Source organism: Oryzias melastigma, linkage group LG14 (genome assembly GCF_002922805.2).
Source record: "Oryzias melastigma strain HK-1 linkage group LG14, ASM292280v2, whole genome shotgun sequence".
In the NCBI taxonomy this organism is placed as follows: Eukaryota; Metazoa; Chordata; class Actinopteri; order Beloniformes; family Adrianichthyidae; genus Oryzias; species Oryzias melastigma.
In genome coordinates this window covers 16,367,755-16,386,563 of record NC_050525.1, presented here as the reverse complement: position 1 = coordinate 16,386,563, position 18,809 = coordinate 16,367,755, and the positions used below count along the sequence as shown (strand labels likewise).

Sequence of the window (18,809 nt, the reverse complement as noted above, 5' to 3'; positions counted from 1 at the left end):
GTTGTTAAACCAAAAGACAAAGCAGATGTGCCTTCGGATATAATCCAGCTCCCAATCAATCTTTCTCTACTGTGTGCTCAGGCGCTCTGTTAGTGGTTGTTGCTTCCCATTGTGAAGAGAATTTTAAAAATGGTAGCACGCAAAATGTCAAGAAGGAGAGCGGGAGCTCAAAAAGTTACCGGTCAATCAATATCCTTTTCCCATTGCTCAACACACAGTGATGGATGCGTTCCCGTTTATCTAAAGTGATACTGGAAAAACAGTAACAATAGGGAACATCTGTGTGCAGATCTACTGTGAGGTGAAGTAGCCTTTTGCTTCCCACGTAAGACCAGCTTAATAACCTCTCACCTTCAAGTTCTTCACTAGCTACCCCAGTAATCTTCTTACTAAACAACTCTAAACAGATATAAATATCAAAACAATGTTTGGAAAAGTCTGAGATGAAGCAAAAAAAAATCCTTAACATGCTTATGTGTTGTACCATATTTTCCACACTATTAGGTGCTTTACAATCCCGAGTGCTTTATAGTAATTCTGTTGTAATGACTGATGTTAAAGAGATCTTGAAAGTGCTCTGTCAAAATGTTTTTTTCAAGAGTTCCAAATAAGGTTGGGTGTTATTGTTATCACGCGGCTAACGTGTAGCGGTATCAGACTGTGGTTTTTGTGATACTAGGTTGTGAAGTAGGACAGTCACAATAACATTTGCTTTAGCTGCATCAGTCCGTTTTTTTTTTTTTTACTTGTTGGGCCTTCGAAGTTCGAACGTGCATCAAAAGGTAAACCAGTCGAATCAGGGACTTGTAGTGATTGATGGGCAATGTCCTTTTCCAAATAAAGTACCAACCGTCGGAAAGTTGTTCACGGAGGAGAAATTAATAATTACAGTTAGTGACACCAAGTCTTTCATATATTACAATAGAGCTGTAAAAGAAAAAGCCTGGAGCACGATTAGCAAGATTTGCACTACTTCGACATTTTGCACTAAGCCTCTTCCAAATGTGAATACATGTGCTAGTATCGGATAGTGGCAGTTCATTACCCATATGCTAAAAGGATGTCCAAGATTACATGCAATCTTCATATGTAGCACTATTGATATTGTAAATATGCTAACGTAGTTAACGCAGCTAATCTGGCTAACATGGCTAACTTGGATAATGCAGCTAACGTGGCTAATGTGGCTAACGTGGCTAACACAGTTAATGCTAACCTCAAGTAACCACAAGTTCTAGGGTCACTGTGAAGAGCTACAGAACTAGTGGCAGTTCAGTATGAATACCGTATGCTAAAAGAAAGTACAAGAAAGCCCATTTAGCGTTTTCATGAACACATCAAATGCAATCTGTGTATGTAGCATTGTTGATACTGTGAATACGCTAACGTAACTAGCGTGGCTAATGCAGCTAACGTGGCTAATGTGGCTATAGTGGCTAACGCAGCTAATGCTAACCTGTAGCAAGTCCTAGAGTTACTGTGAAGAGCTACGGAACTACAGACTTACCTATGACTATTTTGTCTCGCTTAATGTGCCTTATATTTGACATGGATTCAAAAATAGATGGTTCACCTTAAAATCTGGTGCGCTTTATAGCTCAGAAAATATAGGGTACACATTTTTTTGTTGTTGTTGTGGTAACAACAAAATGTCACAAAGCAATTGGCAGATGTGTTCGCTTGTGTCTCAGTGCCAGACCAGATTTACACACGAAAAAGAAAGGAGTCAGACCAAAGAGAAAGCCAAATAAGGGCAGAGGAGGAACAGGGAGAAAAAAAAAAAAGCTCCTCACTGCCATATGGTTCAGACTTTTGGGCTTAATGAGGCATAAGGCCTTTTCCCCCACAAAGGCATTGACCAGCCACATCCAACATGAATAAACTCTGATACATTTAAAACAAAGTGTATGCCAGCAATGTGTGATCTAAAACTAAACTACTGGGTTATAAAAAAGAAAAAACAAAGTCTACAAAAGCTTTGAAAAATGTTTTTGCTAAAGAAAACTGTCTGGTAGAGACATATCCCGGGAGGGATTGACAATGTAACCAATCTAACATAGAGAAATACTTTAAAGCTCAGCGGAAAATCTGGACTCTGAACTGCTTGTATGTCTTTGTACTATTAGGTTGCACTTCTGGACTTAATGGATTTGGTAACACCTGTGGTTGTAAAATTAACAGCAGAGTGGTAAACTTGTGGAGCTCTGAGAGTTAAGTTCTATCATTAGCATTGACCACTGGGGGTATTGCGGTGTCATTACAACACTTAAAACTGACAGGAAACGAAAACTCCATTTGAAAACTGCAGCTTGTGTTGAATTATGGCTCTTCGTTCAAGATCCACTCAGAAAATGATGTTCTTGGGGCTTTTTTTTCTCAGGATTGAGGACATATATAAAAAGATTAAGCTTAAAATTGCATTTTTGAGTATTTTTTTTTTTTAAACCAAAATCACTATGAATCATGAACAGTCGAAAAAAATGCAGTTGGAAAATGGTTATTAAAATGAAACAGCGTACGGACTAACATCTATGCTTAATCCATGACGAAAAGTGGAACAGATCAAGATTTCTTCAGAGTCTGGGCTTCCAGGTGATGAATCCACAGCGAGCGATGATGGATGTCATAAGAAGGGTTTACATAGCAGAAACAGAGTACTGATATCTTGTCACACACAGCCTGTCAGCACTGCTGAAAGGCGTGTGATTTGGTGAAAAAAGAAGACTTAGAGAAAGAGACAGAGAATCCTTTGTGGAGACAGCAGCCTTGTCAAAAACATGGCAGAGACACACTGGTCAGTTTTTTATGTGTAAATGTTCTTATTTGTTTTCAGTTTGTTGAGATAAATTACATACTGCTGCAAGGAAATTGTAACCTTTGACCAGCTCAGTGGCCTTGTGGTAGAGTGTCTCCCCTGAGACAGGAAGGTCGTCAGTTCAAATCCAGGCCGAGTCATACCAAAGACTCTAAAAATGGGAACCAGTGCCTCCCTACTTGACACTCAGCATTATGGGGTTGGATTGGAGGGGGTTAAACCCCCATATGCTTCTCAAGAGTGGCTAAGTCTGTGCTCCCCCTGGGGGATGGATCAAATGCAGAGAACCGATTTCACACACCTAGTTAACTAATGGGACTTTAACATAATATGACCACTGGGGCCCTTTTTACTGTAAGGGTGCAAGAGTACAGAAGGTATACATTGGGAATGTTACCTTTCCAACACCTTTTAGACCTAAAACTACCTTCAATTGACTGCCTAAAGTGGAAGCTGTGGCTCGAGTTTCCGTTTCGGGGGTCTGACCAAGCTCAACACCAGCAGGAGGCTATTTCAGTGTCACAGGAAGCTATAGCTGTATAACCTTCCTGCTTCCAGTGCATCATACATCTCAAGCTTCATTGATATTGGTTTAACAAATGTGATTAGGCTCACAGTCTATGTGTGTGTATTTTAGGCGTGACTGCTATTTCCTTGTGGAGGGTCGTAGCCTAAAGGCATGGGGTTGTTGAAGCTGGAACTCACACCAAAAGGGCTGATTTTTGTGTGTGTGTTTTTTTTAAAGAGGGGGTACTAAAACTACTGTGGAAAAAAATGACCTATCTCCTGCTGATGTGTTTTACGATACGTTGGTTACCTTTGCACCATACTCAGGTGTAATTTTCACAGTTTTTCTTAACTTGACAACTGGAAAGGAATGCTGTTAAGGAAGTTCAAAGTACGATATCACAAATAGGAGTGGAAATATATATCAAAATGGCAATATTTTAGTCTTTTGATGCTGCAAGTATTTACCGTATGTGCCAACTTAAGATAATATTTATTAATAATTTAAGATAAAGTAAAGGAGGTTCACCCCGCTCCCCCGAATCTCTATTTCATGAATAAGAAAATGAAGAAACTTCACCTAAAGTTTATCTGCGGCACTCAAATCTCTAAAATCACCCGTTAGGGTTTGGAATGTGAGGCCTCAGAAGGGTTGAACTCGCTTTGAGGAAGGTCTCAAGGCGGATCTACTCCTGTCTCAGCTTATTTGCCTCTGATTCAAAGCATAAGTCATTTTTTCAAGCACCTATATTTTATTAAAAGAACGCTGTACTGTTCTAGTGCAACATCAACAAGTGCTGGTCCATCTCTTTGTACAACTCCCAGAAGAGCACATCTGTGTGTCTGCCTGGGTGATTAAGTGGAGTTTAACTGGCTTACCGAGAAAACCACATGCTGGACATCACATGGAAGCCGCATCACCTGCTGAAAGCGATTCCTCTGTTTTAATAGTGGACATAGGTACTCAGGCGTAGATATTTGTCAGAGGCAAAATGCACAGAGGAGAGTTTTCAGTTTGATGGGTTTTTTTCTGGAGCATTTCTAAATACCTGATAGTGTACCTTGATCTTATTTGTATTGATTATAATTTCCAAAAACGATTCAATTCCATCCACAAAAGCCTGGATCAATTTGATTCAGGTGATCACACTATAGCATTACACCTTATTCCAGAAGAAGACAGTATGAGAAAAAAACTGTGTTTTTAGACCTCAAATTGTTACTTTAAAAATGTTTCCTTAAATGAGTTTGAAAAATTCATACCTGTGATTATATAAAGACGTTAATTTAGTCATGTTTAGGTCCACCGAGCGTTAGCATTAGCCGTCCTATGGGAAATTCCACTAAACGTTAGCATCAAGCTAGCGGACTTTAGCTTTATGTGCTAAATTGATTTATATTTTTATGAATCAATTATTGATCTGTTAAGCTTAAATCGATTCAAATCGATTGTATCAACATAGCCCTAATTTGAACCCTTTTGGGGTATATTATTAATAATACTGTTGGCCGCTGTGGGTTAAAGATAGATTGGTCAACCTCTGACTGCAGGTTCAGTGAGTCAAATTGTCCTTGGGCAAGACCATGAACCCCTCATTGTACTTGGTGGTTATAGGTAGGTGGCATCAGTGTGTGAATGTGCGTGCATGGGTGAATGGGATCATGACTCTAAAGCACTTATGGTCTTCTAAGAAGGTGCTAAATCCCTATATAAGTATACACCATTTACCAATAATACTGGATCCCCATGATGAAATATATCCACCAAACACCATCAGAAGTTACCTATTTCCTATACTAACAGTGGACCTGCATGATTTCAAACACATGCTTCATCGTCATCGTCCACCCTTCTTCCTTTTCTCATGACCTTTACTTTCTCCTGTTATGAAACTCCTTCTGGTAGATTTGCATGCAATGCCCTGGCAGTCACTGTAACGCCTCATGCCTGGGAAACACTGGGAAATGGCGGAAGAGGAAAGCAAGGAAACTTAGAAATAAATAACCCCTTTGTGCTGCGGCTGCATAAACAGTCCGGCGCTTTACAGATTACAAAAGTGGCAAAACTGATAAGACACTTCCTACTCGCAGCATGTGTGTGAAAGCAAAAGCTATTGGGAAGAAAAGTGGTACAGGGAGAAAGATATGAAGGAAAATGAGGGGAAAAAGCATATAATAATAAAGCAAAAAGTGATGAAAGCTGGAAGCCAGGATAATGCAGCGTTATCAACAAGTGAAAGAAACTGCATGTACTTCACTTAAATGATAATTATTGGCTGGTTTCCCACATTTTACATGTGTCCAAAATCTAAACCTACTAATTTGAGCTGCTATAGTTTTAAAATCTCAGCAGTGATTTCTGTCTACTGTAAACATTTGAACAGTTTTTAGAACAATTTCTGTCAACTCTAAAGCTTTGGACACTCTGGGTTTTTGATACGTGTTCTAGAATGTATTAAACCAGAGTTCTTGTACGTGGGTTTGTCGGCCACCTGCAGTTGGAGGAGGCTAGGTGCAAAATGTTAAACCGAGGAAAATCGTGCTCTAGGTTTTATTTTTCACAGCTCTATTTCTATATATAAAAGCCCTAGTGTCAAATAATTCCAGCCAGGCAAAAACAGAAATGATTGTTTTGTCCTTCATTATTAATTTTTAAATGTTTGGGACTTGCGTGAATTCAAAGAGAACCATATGTCACAGCCAAATCTGAGCCCGTCAAAGATCGACCTGGTTTAATGGGCTATCTGTGTTCAGTAGGGATGAAAACATCGATTTGACAATTCTGTATATCACGATATTTCATTTGGCAATACTAATATTGATTTAAAATGTTGACAATATTTAATGAATTTTTATTATCAAACGTAGTTCTGCGTCCTACTTTTGTTTTCCACCCAGCCTCCGACCACTAGTTGGCAGCACAGCACAGTGAGCCTCTGAGCAGCTCTACACCGCAACCAGAACAACAACGATTTTGCAAGAGCAGCTTGTGTTAAATGTTCAGTCAGCCTTGCAGTTTTTGTTGTTATGAGACATAAACTACTACTAGTCTTAAGAATTATCATGATACATATCATATCTTGAGACGTGAATTGCGATACGTATCTTATCGCCAGACTATTGCCAATACACACTCCTAGTGTTCAGTGGCTACTCGTTTTGAACATAGCTAGAGCCCAAAAACGATCGTAGAAACTTGTGTAGCGGAAGGCGGCAGCAAGAGTCACAAACTGTCGGCCCGTGAGCTACAGTATTTGCAGCCCCAAGTTGATATTTTGCAGCCACCACCTTAATATGAAATGTCTACTTCTTCTTTGATGATAGTTTTGTATTTGCTTTGTGATGTTTCACCTTAAAACTTTGCATTTGGCATTGTCGTTGGATCTGGTCGTCAGAAGAGTCCTTAGCAACGGTTGCTAACATTGTTACCTCCTGTCGTTTTACAGGACATGCAGATGATATCGTCACATAGACATGAACAAATGTTCAGTAAACTTTTCCAGTAGACATGGACAATGGACCAAAAGACATAGACAGTGAACACAAAAAATATTTTTGGAACAAATGGAACCCCATACGGCCCAGGCTTAGCCAAACTCTGCCTTAAGTGCCCCCCCCCCAAGGTAAATTGAGTTTGAGAACCCTGGTTTACTGTCTTTACATTAGAAGTGGGCGCTTGGACGCTTTCCTAGGGCGTTGTGAACGTACCAAAGGAATGTGACAAAAGCTTACATCCTTTGGTCTACTCGTGAAAATTTCTCATAAAAGTAATGTTCAGCACTTGTAGAGACAAATCTTTGATATTTTTAACTCATGGGTATATTATAGATCATAATTGAAAATACTGTGTCCAGAAAAAGAGAAAAAAAGGATTAAAATCATAAAGCCATCACGTCTTTTGCATCATTTAAGAGCTTGTTTGTGCATTGTAAGGTACTGTCCTTGTAGGGAAACCTGTTTTTTTTTTTTTTAAACTCAGGTTAGTCACAAAAATGGAAAAAAGGTACAAAATAAGCAAATAAAACTTGCTTTGGGAGTCTACAAAATCAATTGCAATGCCTGGCATGGGATTACACCTGTGTCTAATCTGTGAGCTAAACTTAGAAAAAGGAATCATGGTTGATTGCGACTTTTTCAAAGGAAGAACTGAGTTCATTTCAAGGATAAAACAACTAAAAGGAGAACATGTCAAAGTGGACAAATGAGATAGATTGTATCATAAAGGCACTTGAGGTTAATCTCTTTGCTGCATTTAGTCGCTTTTGCAGGTGAAAGTTTACACCATTATCCTTATATTCTCCATTTCTAGCTTAAAGAGCCTCTATATGTCACTTTTTACTGGATTCCAGCCAAAAGTACTTTCCAAGTATATGTCAAGCAAACCTGCAAAATGTTAAATGCAACTATTTATCCGCTTCTACTTCAGGTCATGTGATCAGTGGACCGTATCTTTCATTGCTGTACTTCAGAAGTAGACTTCGTTTATCCGAAATATACTGTGAACGAGAAAAGCTTTCTTTTCTTTGTTTTTCTTCATTTTGAGTCAGAGGGCTAAAACCAACCTGTAAAAACAGTTGGTCAAAATGGTTCCTGATGCCAAGCAAGACCGCAGTAAGAAACAAAACAAGCTAGAAAAAAAAAAAAGTCAGAAATCTGCTGGAGTTTAAGACAGTCGAGATCTAACTGTGCTGGACTGTGATTGGGTTGGATAGCAACCCCTCAGAGGTGAGAAAAAGGACATGAAAGATCAGTGTAAATCTCACAGTAGCTTTTGAAATTCCTATTAAATCCCACTCCCCTGTCTTTTTCTGTTGTTATTTCCATGCCTTTATTCATCCTTTTCTCCAAAAATGGACTATACTCTCTTTATACTACCCAGGTTTTTTGTCTAAAATAGTAGTCTTAGCAGACCATCCCCTCCAAAAAGAAAACATGGAGGGTGCCTCCCATGCACCGTGACTTTTTGTAGATGTATAAATAAGGCTTTTACTTTGAAAGTGCTCAAAGAAACTAAAAGACCAACGAGATAGTAAACCATCCTTTGGTTTTGGCTCAGAAAGTAGGTCAACACACAAACTGAAAGAACATCACCAAAAAATGAACAAAAAATAAACTAAAAAAGCTTTCAAACTACTGCAGTGGAAACTCAAAAAAAATAAAAACGTTAGGAAGAAGAAGTGAGCTGAAGATTAACAAAGACAGTTTTCTCCTACCTCTAAGAAGCATGTCCCAGCTGGAGTGTTCTCTTTGACGGAGACGTTGTAGAAGTTGCGAGAGAACACTGGTGGGTTATCGTTAACATCCTGCACCACGATGTCCACCTTGGCGGTGGAGGACAGAGGCGGGCGGCCACCATCAGTTGCAATAACAGTCACACTGGGAGCTGGTTCTGACTCAAAGTCCAGAGCAGTAGCAGTGGTAATGATTCCAGTGATTGGGTCGATTGAAAACCAGTTGGAATGTGCGTTTTTACCCTTCAGGAGGCTATACCTCACATCTCCATTGGGACCTTGGTCCTTGTCCCTCGCTGTCACCTGAAGAACAAAGGATCCGGGGTACACAACCTCCGGGATGGTTTGTCTGTAAGCCTGCTGGTCAAACAAAGGAGGGTTGTCGTTGACATCGGTCACTTGGATGGTGAAGGAGGATTCTGCCCTGAGGGGAGGCGTGCCCGAGTCTGTGGCCATCACTCTGAGGTCGTAGGAATCTCGCTCTTCTCTGTCTAAAACTTGGTCCACATAGATTAAGTAAATGATGCTGTCTTTGGTTGTGAGTGCAAACTTGCCATCGCCCCCCTCTAGGGACACATTTACGTTCGCATACTCTCCGTAGTCTGGGTCAGTGACGGATATCCGAGCCACGTACTGCCCTGGTTGAGCTCCTTCCGAAATCCTGGGAGAGCCGTCTTCACTGAGGAAGATGATGGTCATGGTCGGCTGGTTGTCGTTGAAGTCACGAACATGAATAGTTACAAAAGCATTGGTGACCTAGGAAGAAATAATATTGGAGAATTACTTTTTACTTGCCACTTGAATCCAAGTTTGAAAAAGAAAGAAATATATCATTAGATGCTGGTGAGTCTATTATTCATCTGTGACCGGTTTCCTGGAAGAACATTTGTACGAGTGCAGTTTCCCCTCAAATGAGTAGAATTACAGCACATATGTGAGCCGTCTACTGACAAAACAATACTTTATACTTCATCTGAAGTAGTAGTTTTGGTGTTAGAAAACATATACATGCTAACATTAACACAATCCAACATTTAAACATGAATAAGTTTGTTTTATTAAAAAAAAAAATTAACGATTTCTTAAAATACTAGTTTCTTTGCATTATCTATGCAAAAAAGCATCTTTCCTTTTTTTCACAAATGTGTCAACACACAGACTAGAGAATATAATAAATAAGTGGGAGTGTTCAAGTGTAGCCGGGTTAAGCTCCCTTCAGGTAATTATATGCGGCCCACCAGATCATTCTATTGTTATTAACGGCCCAACATATTGAAGCAACACTACTAAGGGCCAGAGTAAAACACCCCGACTATAAAACACAGAGGAAAAAAAACTGAATGATTTGACTTGTTAAAAAGCACTTTTTTTTAAATTTCCAGACTTTGCTTGTTTTTTTCGGCAGCATGTTCATATTTGGATCATTTTAACAGAATATATTTTATGGAGATCAATTGGGTTATTTAAAAGTGTATTTTTTCATATATAAGGAAATAAAAGTAAAGAAATTTTAGCGTTTTTATCCTTTTAACGTTTAGTTTATTTTTAACTTGTATAATTTTGACAAAATATATTTATATAGAGAGTAAAATATTGAAAGTTATTTAAGATTTAAGTCGATTTATTCTGGAATAATAATCCTGCCTGTTTTTATTCATAATTATGGTAACAAAGTTGTGTTTTCAAAGTTTTAAAAGGTAGTTTTAGTTTGTTCAATAAATATTTATCTTGTTTAGTGGTTTATCTTGTAAACTGTGTTTAGGATTCTGGCCCCCTGTTCAACTGAGTTTGACACCCCTGCCGAAAGCATAAAACAGGTTCAAAAATTTGATTTTTTAGTGAGACTGCATATTGTCAATAAACACAAAATTCAGTTTTGTCTTTGTATATTCACTATTGCAATTATTGTAGCTTTGTGTTTAATATTTAATTTGAAAAGTCAAAAAAAGGGTTTATTCAGTAGAACTGGTACAGTCAGGATTGGGTCATTCCAACCTGTGATGTACCGCTCCACTAAAAAAAAAAAAAACTTTAATTTATTGCAAAATGAACAGGCTTTCAAAACTTTGGAAAAATCCAAACAAAACACAATACATTCCTAAGTACCTCTTTTCATTCGTTATCTCTAATAAACCCATGTTTTACTTTATGCAGATTTGTCTTTTGATTATACGCTTCACTTCTAATCCTGAGGAAATGTTAACCGATCCACATTTAACAACATTGATATTAGACTAAACTTTATTAAACAGAATTCCATAGTTCCTGTGGCTCTTTAATGTGGTTTTGAAAACAGTGGAATGGATTTTTTTAGAATATGTGGGGTCAGTATAGCTGTATGTCTTGGCACTAAAGCATTGAGGCCTTCCGTTTTAAGTACATATCTAACTGTGCTAACCTTGTACTCTTAATCTTGTTGACACTGCAGCTCTTATGAAGTCAGTTTAAGATTTTTGACCTTATATTCATGGGTGTTTGTATATGTAAGGAGAGAATTGTGTACATGTGTGTGCTGGATAAATGCTATTCAACAAACCTAATCTTCAAATGTTTTTGATTCAAATGTAAATCCAAAAACTACTAAACCAGGAAAAATATTCTTCCTTTTTACTTCCTACCCCAGAAACTACCATTAGTATTGATTGGCGAACATGCAATTAGTTACCTCAGGCTGGCTTGCATTATCTCTGGCCTGGACCACGAGTTCATGGACCCTCTTCAGCTCGTAGTCTAAAGGTCTATTTAAAGTGATAACTCCAGACTTTAAATCAATGACGAAGTAGCGTTCAGGATCACTCTGACGGCGGTTAATTTCGTAAAGCACCAGACCGTTATCACCTTCATCTTCATCAGCTGCAAACACCTGCAAAGAGAAGAAGAAGAAGAGTAATGAAACATCCAGATCGATGTATTTATCATTTGTGGGGCTTAAGTGGAACTGACCTGAAGGATGCTGCTTCCTTGTGGCAGACTTTCAGAGATGATAGCATGGTATCTACTTTGATTAAAGACCGGTGCATGGTCATTGATATCAGTCACCGTCACTTCCAGGGTCATGGATCCCACCCTTCTTGGTGAGCCGCCATCAAACGCCTCTATGACCAGGCTGTACGACGATCGCTTCTCCCGGTCCAGGAGTCCACTAACCACCAGGTCTAGATAGAGCACCTTGTTGGCCCCCCTTTTGCTCTCAAGTTTAAAGATGTGTCCTACATTGCCCTCTTTAATGGCGTAGCCTTGAGTGGTCAGCTGGTCCTTATCCGCATCCGTAGCAGGATCCAGAGAAAATCTAGTTCCCACGGCTGTGTGTTCTGGGATTTTCAGGAGCGCCTTCTTTTTGGGGAACTCAGGCGCGTGATCGTTGATGTCGTTGACTCTGATTGACACTTCGATGGTGGTGCCTGTCATCGTCACAGCAATGAAGCTGTAGTGGTCCCGCTCCTCCCGATCCAAACGGCGCCTGGTGGTGATGATACCTGTAGTTTCGTCAATGTTAAGGTCACTGTTAACACCTGTGCTCTCGTGGTCAGAGATGAAGTAAAGGCTTGCAGTTTCGCCAGGTGGTAACCCCGCACTGATGTCTCCAACGATGGTCCCTGCCGGCTGCCCTTCATCCAGCTGAAGCTCCAGTACTCCAAGTACAAGTGTTGACTGAAGCAAGATGACAAATACGTAGAGGAACAGCTTCTGTTGACAGAGACTTGAACCCATGCGGGGTCCCCTGACCCATGCTCTCTGTCTTGACCCTTTACTTGTTATCGTCATGGCTGGGCTCTGCTACGCCTGAAGGAGAAACCAAAAAAAAAGGACATCATTAAGACTTTTGTTTTGGAATTCAAGTTTTATTTTATCTGTAAATAAAGATTTTTTATATTTCATTTGAAAAATGACTTCGCTGTCTTCACACAAAAACAGTGCTCTATTTTTCAAACTTTAGTATGCGTTTTAAATCCTCGCATGACAGCGCGCTAACACATTTACAGTCCAGAACAAATACAAAAAATGTCACCTGATGAATTTCAGCGCTTTTTTTCCTATGAAATGGATATACATAACCTTCTGGAAGGAACTCTTCAGAGAGATCAGGAAGCTTTAAAAGAGCATGAAAATGTAAGTCTAAATCTGTCCAGAATCCACACTGGCTCAGGCCACGATGAGGACAGACCCATAAAGCATATTTATCTCTAGGTTGACATTTTTTATTGGTTGGGTGAGAACATCTTGAAGTGTCCAGAACACATCAGACTGAAATCTATAGAGAGAAAAAAATTACAGACACTCAAATGAGAGTTTGGAAAGGAATTACTTTTCCTATGCAGTCCATTAAGAACACATGAGGAGCAATAGTTTATGGCTGCCTCAGTAAAAGCTTGCCATTTGAGGTCCTACGTTTAATCTTTGTGTCCCTAGTCTCTGTATCATAAAAAAATCTGTAAAGTAGTGCCCTCTTCATGCAAATGTTAAATCAACCTCATCAATCTTCCAAAGGACCTTATCGTCAAGAGAAACAGACACTGCAACAACGTCCTCAATCACAGCAACAAAAAAAACGTTTATACCAAAAGTTTAGCAGTCTATCTTAGCATCACTGAGAATTGCAAAGTCAATTAAAGTCACAGTGAGGCACTTTCACCCAACTAAAATAAACAGTAATAATTTGCAAATGGTAATTGACCCATGTTTGACACACATACTTTCACACACCACAACAAAATTCTTAAAATGTGCTCAGATCTGGCAAGGTTAGCAAACTCTCATGAGATAGATACAATATTTCCCCCTCTTGATGGAGTCTGCAAATATTTAGATTACTTTCAAAAGTATGTTTACGTATGTCGCCCTCGTATTCATAAAGGCAAGATTTATGGAGTGCGCTGCTCTTCCAAACACCCTCCAACCAGGAGACTAATGCAGGTCTACTCATATTTTGAAAGTGACGTCGTCCTAAAAATCTTCTCACTGATCTAAAAGCTGATTCCTAAACTCTTGGCATGTTCAATTCTTGTGCAAAAACTTAAAAAATGTATTTTTTTCCAAATATTTGTTGGAGTTTGGGACTATTTTAAAAATAAACTCACTTTTTTCTTTTAAAAAACAAAAACAAATTGATTTAAAATGACCAAATTAAGTATTTTCTAACATAAGATGTTCTCTACACTGTATTCCAAACAAGTTAAACCTTCTTTATTAGATGTTACAGGAAGATAATAAACAAATTAATATTAAAAAATCTGTCTTTCCGCTAACCCTGACCTCCAGCGGTAGTTTATGAGGCCTCAAAGGAGGAAGGATTAATAAAGGTTACAACTCCTTCGGGAGAAGGAGAAGGACACTGATACTGCACACCCCCCTGACATGGTCACTGAACCTCTACATCTGCTACAGACGGCTGCTCCGGACATGTGCTGCACTCTTACACAAAGAGGGCAGAGCTAAGACAGAGCAAGTCTGTCACGGACACGCACACTCTCTGGTTTGTTGTGTTTGCGTTGTGTCAAAGCAGCTGCCAGTGTTTGCGTGCGTGTCTGGAACAAGAGAAGGGAAGAAAAGAAAGACGCTGAAGGAAGATCTGCGAGAAAGAAAAGGGTGATGTTTGTGATGAGGAAATCTTTAGGAAACTCCAAGGCACACTTGAGATTTTGAGACACAGATTTGAAGAAATGAACCTTAAGTGTTGGACAGCAATGCCCACTCCAATAAAAGTTGTGTTTTTTTGTATTTTTAGCATGTTTCTCTCATAATGGATGACACATACAAAGAAAATTTAGGAAAAAAATATGTTTCTGAGTATTTTTTTAATCCAAATCACTGTGAATCGGGTGCAGATGATAAAGTGTTTGAAAAAGCTTGTAGTTGTTATGTACAGATTGGCTAATCACAACCTCCCTGCTCCACTCCATTCTGATGCTTCCCACTCTCCCGCTAGCTTAAACCCCCTCACAACCCCAAGCTAACATTAGCAGCGCAACCAAAATCGTTAGCAATATTGGAGCTATCCAGCTGTACAGTTATTAACCAGATGCTAGCTCAGATGAGGAAAACAAAGACGCACATGGATCTAATTGTCTACAAGTGGTGTAAACAAAGGCATGATGGGAAATGAGTACAGGTTTACTTGACAACAGTCCCTCCCTAATGTCAGAGGCAAATTTCTTATGATAACCTAGCGATCTGCAGGAACTATGTCCTAGATTTTGTTTTTTATTATTAAATTTTGCCTAAAACAGCCAAATCTCACTCATATATATTTTTTCAATGCTTTATATTTTTGTAAAATCGGTCTGTTTTTGTAAAGTAAAATTGGATTTTTGGAGAGGAAGTTATCTCCCCTAATTACCCATCAGCCCTTTGTTTACACTCTCTCCTGCTAGCTTATAGGAACTCACAACTTTAAGCTAACATTAGCGTAGCATAAGAAATGCAGAGCACTATCAGAGATATCCAGCTGTACAGTTTAGAGCCAGATTAAAGCTCAGATGAGAAGAATTAAGATGTTAATGGATCTATTTGTCTATAAGTGGATGTGGAGACTTTGGTCAGCCGCATCACAAACCCAAGCTTTTTCAAACAGCTGGTTTTCATCTGATCCAACAGAACTTGAATAAAGAGATACTCAGAAACAACTTCAATCTTAAATTACTTTGTACACTTCCTCCATCATGAGAAAAATGCTACAAGAATATAAAAACACCAACAATTTTATTGGAGTGGGTCTTCAAATGCATGTTTACAGACGTGCGCTTTCCTTAATACATTTGTCTGTAAGTGATTGGTTCATGACCTCATCTCTACTTTTTGTGTGCTGCAATGAACTCGTGGAAAACAGAACCCTTAGCAGAGCAAATGGTCAGTGGGAGGACAGCCAGCGCCTTGATTCACTCCCTCTAGTGGCGCTCTTTAAAACATCATCTTGTGAAGGAAATTTGATGAATTTATGATGAAATCATTCATCATTTACAAGTTTTTTTCCATAATGCATGCAAACAGTTTGACAAGAACACACCAAAGTTCAAACACGGTGGGGTTGTTACCCGGGTCTCCATGACATCAACTCCCACTGACAGACAGGGTCGACCCCAGAGGGCTCCATCCAGTCTCAGCCGCATTATATCTGGCATGGCTTCCCCATAATCTGTCTCCGCTGCGTGCTACCCTCAAATCCTCAAATGCATCCTCCACTTACATGCTGTTGCTACACAATATTAAAACCAACTTTTCTGTCATGTGTGGCCACTTGATGCAGTGTAGCATGCATATGTGGATGTTGGAGTGTAGCTTTATGCTGTTTGCATCCCAGCAGTGGGAAACCACTTAATCCGCCTTTCCTTCAAATGTTCAGTCCTCCTCCCTCCCTTACCCTCCATTCATTGCCTCTAATGGATTTAGCAGATTTGGTTGGGCATGCCACAGCTACCCGCAGTCAAACTTAACAGGACACAACTTCACAAACTTTTTCGAGTGAAAGATAGCCACCTACCACCTCTATCTTTACCATGTTTTGCGTGCTTTGATGGAGCAGTGCAGGGTTTAATTCAGCTGGTTCCTTAGCGGTTGAGTGGTCTGGCACCGCCTGTAAACATTTGGCAGCTACTCTTTTTGGGTCTGCAACTGCTTCTGTGTCACCCAGAGCAAACATTGGCCAGGCTTTGACTGACAGCAAAGTCAGACAGCTGAGAAAAAAAAGCCCCCGAAAAAGCCACATGGATGTTTTCAAGTGAAGAAATGTGATTCTTGCAGTGACTTTCTGCACTCAGCAGTGCACATTTTGAAAAACGCTAAATCTGTATATATTAAAAAGTTAAAGAAACCTGAGAAACAACATTTTGTGAGATGAGAGATAGAGGGATGAGTCTAGTTGGGGGGGTCAGGAGGTGGGAGATTTGCCTCTCAGTTTTCCTGTCGCCCGCACTAACAGGGGTATGACAACTATGACCCCCATCTCCCCTTCAGTTGTCTTTGGATCTCTGAATATAGACATCCCACTGCTAACCCCAGCTGTCACCGGGAGCTTATGAGAGTGTGTTTGCTTTCACTGTATATTTGCCTCGCCCGTTTTTGTTCATATACATGCGTTTCCTTTAATTAAGCTTCTACACTAAAGGTGGGTATCGGTTACAATTTATTTCCACAGCATATTAAACTCAATCGAGTGACGTTAAAGCAACATCGGCTTCCTACACACCAAGACAGCCGCTGTCTGGACAGTTGTACAAACACTAAAAAATACATGGATGCTGCACTAAATTCAATTAATATTAATAGTGCTGTGAGATTGTCTCTCTGTTATGGAAGCCTGAAATAAGCAGGTTTATGGACACTGATGGTTTAATAAAATGTGTTTTTCTAAAATGTTTGATCAATTTTTGATTTAAAAAGGATTAATTTAACTTTTGTGACATTTTAATTCTTATTGTTAGTACAATTAATGTGTTTTCTTTACATATATTTTTGGATGTGAAAAGTACTCAAATAGTATCCAAGGAACCTAATGTTATGAATGCTAAAAAAAAAAAAAGCGTTTTTTGTGTGTATTCTTATGTCTGATAGTTTTTTTTTTTTGTATTTTTAGAATAAATGTTGACATGACTGACAACAGTGAGGCTGCAGTGACTGCTTTGTTCACAGCAGGGACATCCCTCTTTGCCAGCAGCCCACTGAGACTGAAAGTGTTGCATCCACACTCTGATTAAAGGCTGCAGCTTCTGTTATGATGTGCACTACAATCAAATAAAAGGGATAAGCAATAAATTGAACATGACCCATAGATAATTTAGTTGAAAAGCGCAGTTAGTTTTAAATCTTTATGTGCATGCACAGAAAAAAATAAAAAAGTCAAACTCTTTATTCAAATGTCCTATTTTTGCAACCCCATGATAAAACCTCAACAAGTTAATAAGTAGAAAATAATAATATATTCACTTTTTGAAAGTTAATATAAAAATTGAAACATCTCCTCTACAACTTTTAGTCAAATTTTCTCAGCTGTTCACAGGGGAGACAACAATAGAAGCAAAAAGTAGCTAATCTGTAAGCACAGGATGACAATTCTAAGCCATTTTGATGACTCATGGTTGTTTATTTATTCACAGTCAAGCAGATATTCAGATCCGAAAGATTACGCACATCTGGTCCTCTGTGACAAAATGTCCTAGATTTAGCAAACAAGTGAGCTCAAACATCAAAGTGATCTGTTTAGTAAAGACGGAAAAAATGACACTGCAAGGTGTATCAGAACGTTTTAAATAAGAGGAATGGGGGGGGGCCTTTGGGAAGTTTGCAAATGAGAACACCAGAGAAGAAAGCCTTTACAAATGAAAGTTTGTAAAGGCTTTATTATTGAAACAAATTATTTGAAGAGCTCACGATTTAATTTAAGAATGTAATTTTTGCAATGCATAAAAAAGCTTGTATTGATGAGGATGTCAATAACGATACTGATGTTAACTTAGAAATTAGAGGGGAAAGTGGGAGGGGCAAAGCTTAATGCTAGGGGGAAAGACGCCCCCCTTGTCCCCCCTGATGAGTTGGTTTACTGTGCTGTTGCAAAAAGCATAATGGAGAGTGAGGCAAATAATATTTGTACATTAATAATATATTGAAGATTTTCATATAACTCTGATAAGTTCACATACTGTAAAATGTATTAGTGAAATAATAATGAGATTTCTTAATACTGTACAGTGTTACATGGATTCTCAAACTGAGAAACTCTAACATTGTTCTGCCTCTCCTGGAGGGCATTTCAGTTTGGCCACTAGGTGGCGATCACACTATAGCATTACACATTATTCCAGAAGAAGAAGAAGAAAGTATGATCAAACAGCGATGCTTTAGACCAGTGGTCCCCAACCACCGGGCCGCGGACCGGTACCGGGCCGCAGACCCATTGCCACCGGGCCGCGGAAGAATTTAGGGACGTTTTTTTTTTTGAGTCAGAAATCTTTTATTTTGAAAATCAACCGGATTCTCTCGATTATACTGAGCGCTTAAAGCAGTCCAGCGGCGTGTCACACGAGAAAAGCTGCATGTGGAACCTTTCTCCGCAAATGGCTGGGAATAGGGCACGCGCGTAAGTGCAGCTTCGGCGCCGGAACTTTCTGCCAGAGCTGCTGTTCAGCCTGCGCGCGAGGCTGCAGGGTACTCTCCTTAGAACGAGCGTAACTAAATGGGTGGATAGTTTACATGCGAGCACATCTACTTATATTTGATTTATTCTACATCTCCTGTAATTTTCATGAGAAAAAACAATTAGCAGA

The 18,809-nt window shown here is 39.3% G+C and overlaps 1 protein-coding gene across 1 annotated transcript in view; it reads right to left on the bottom strand.

The window, feature by feature from the left end:
* Nucleotides 1-18,809, bottom strand: part of dchs1b (dachsous cadherin-related 1b) — a 92,106-nt gene that overhangs the window by 62,962 nt on the left and 10,335 nt on the right. Inside the window, exons 2-4 of the mRNA XM_024265865.2 lie at nucleotides 11,497-12,336; nucleotides 11,219-11,416; nucleotides 8,536-9,309 (exon numbers count right to left, since the gene is read on the bottom strand). Of these exons, the coding sequence (XP_024121633.1) occupies nucleotides 8,536-9,309; nucleotides 11,219-11,416; nucleotides 11,497-12,318 (1,794 nt within the window). The 5' untranslated portion in view covers nucleotides 12,319-12,336. The remainder of the gene's footprint in view (nucleotides 1-8,535; nucleotides 9,310-11,218; nucleotides 11,417-11,496; nucleotides 12,337-18,809) is intronic.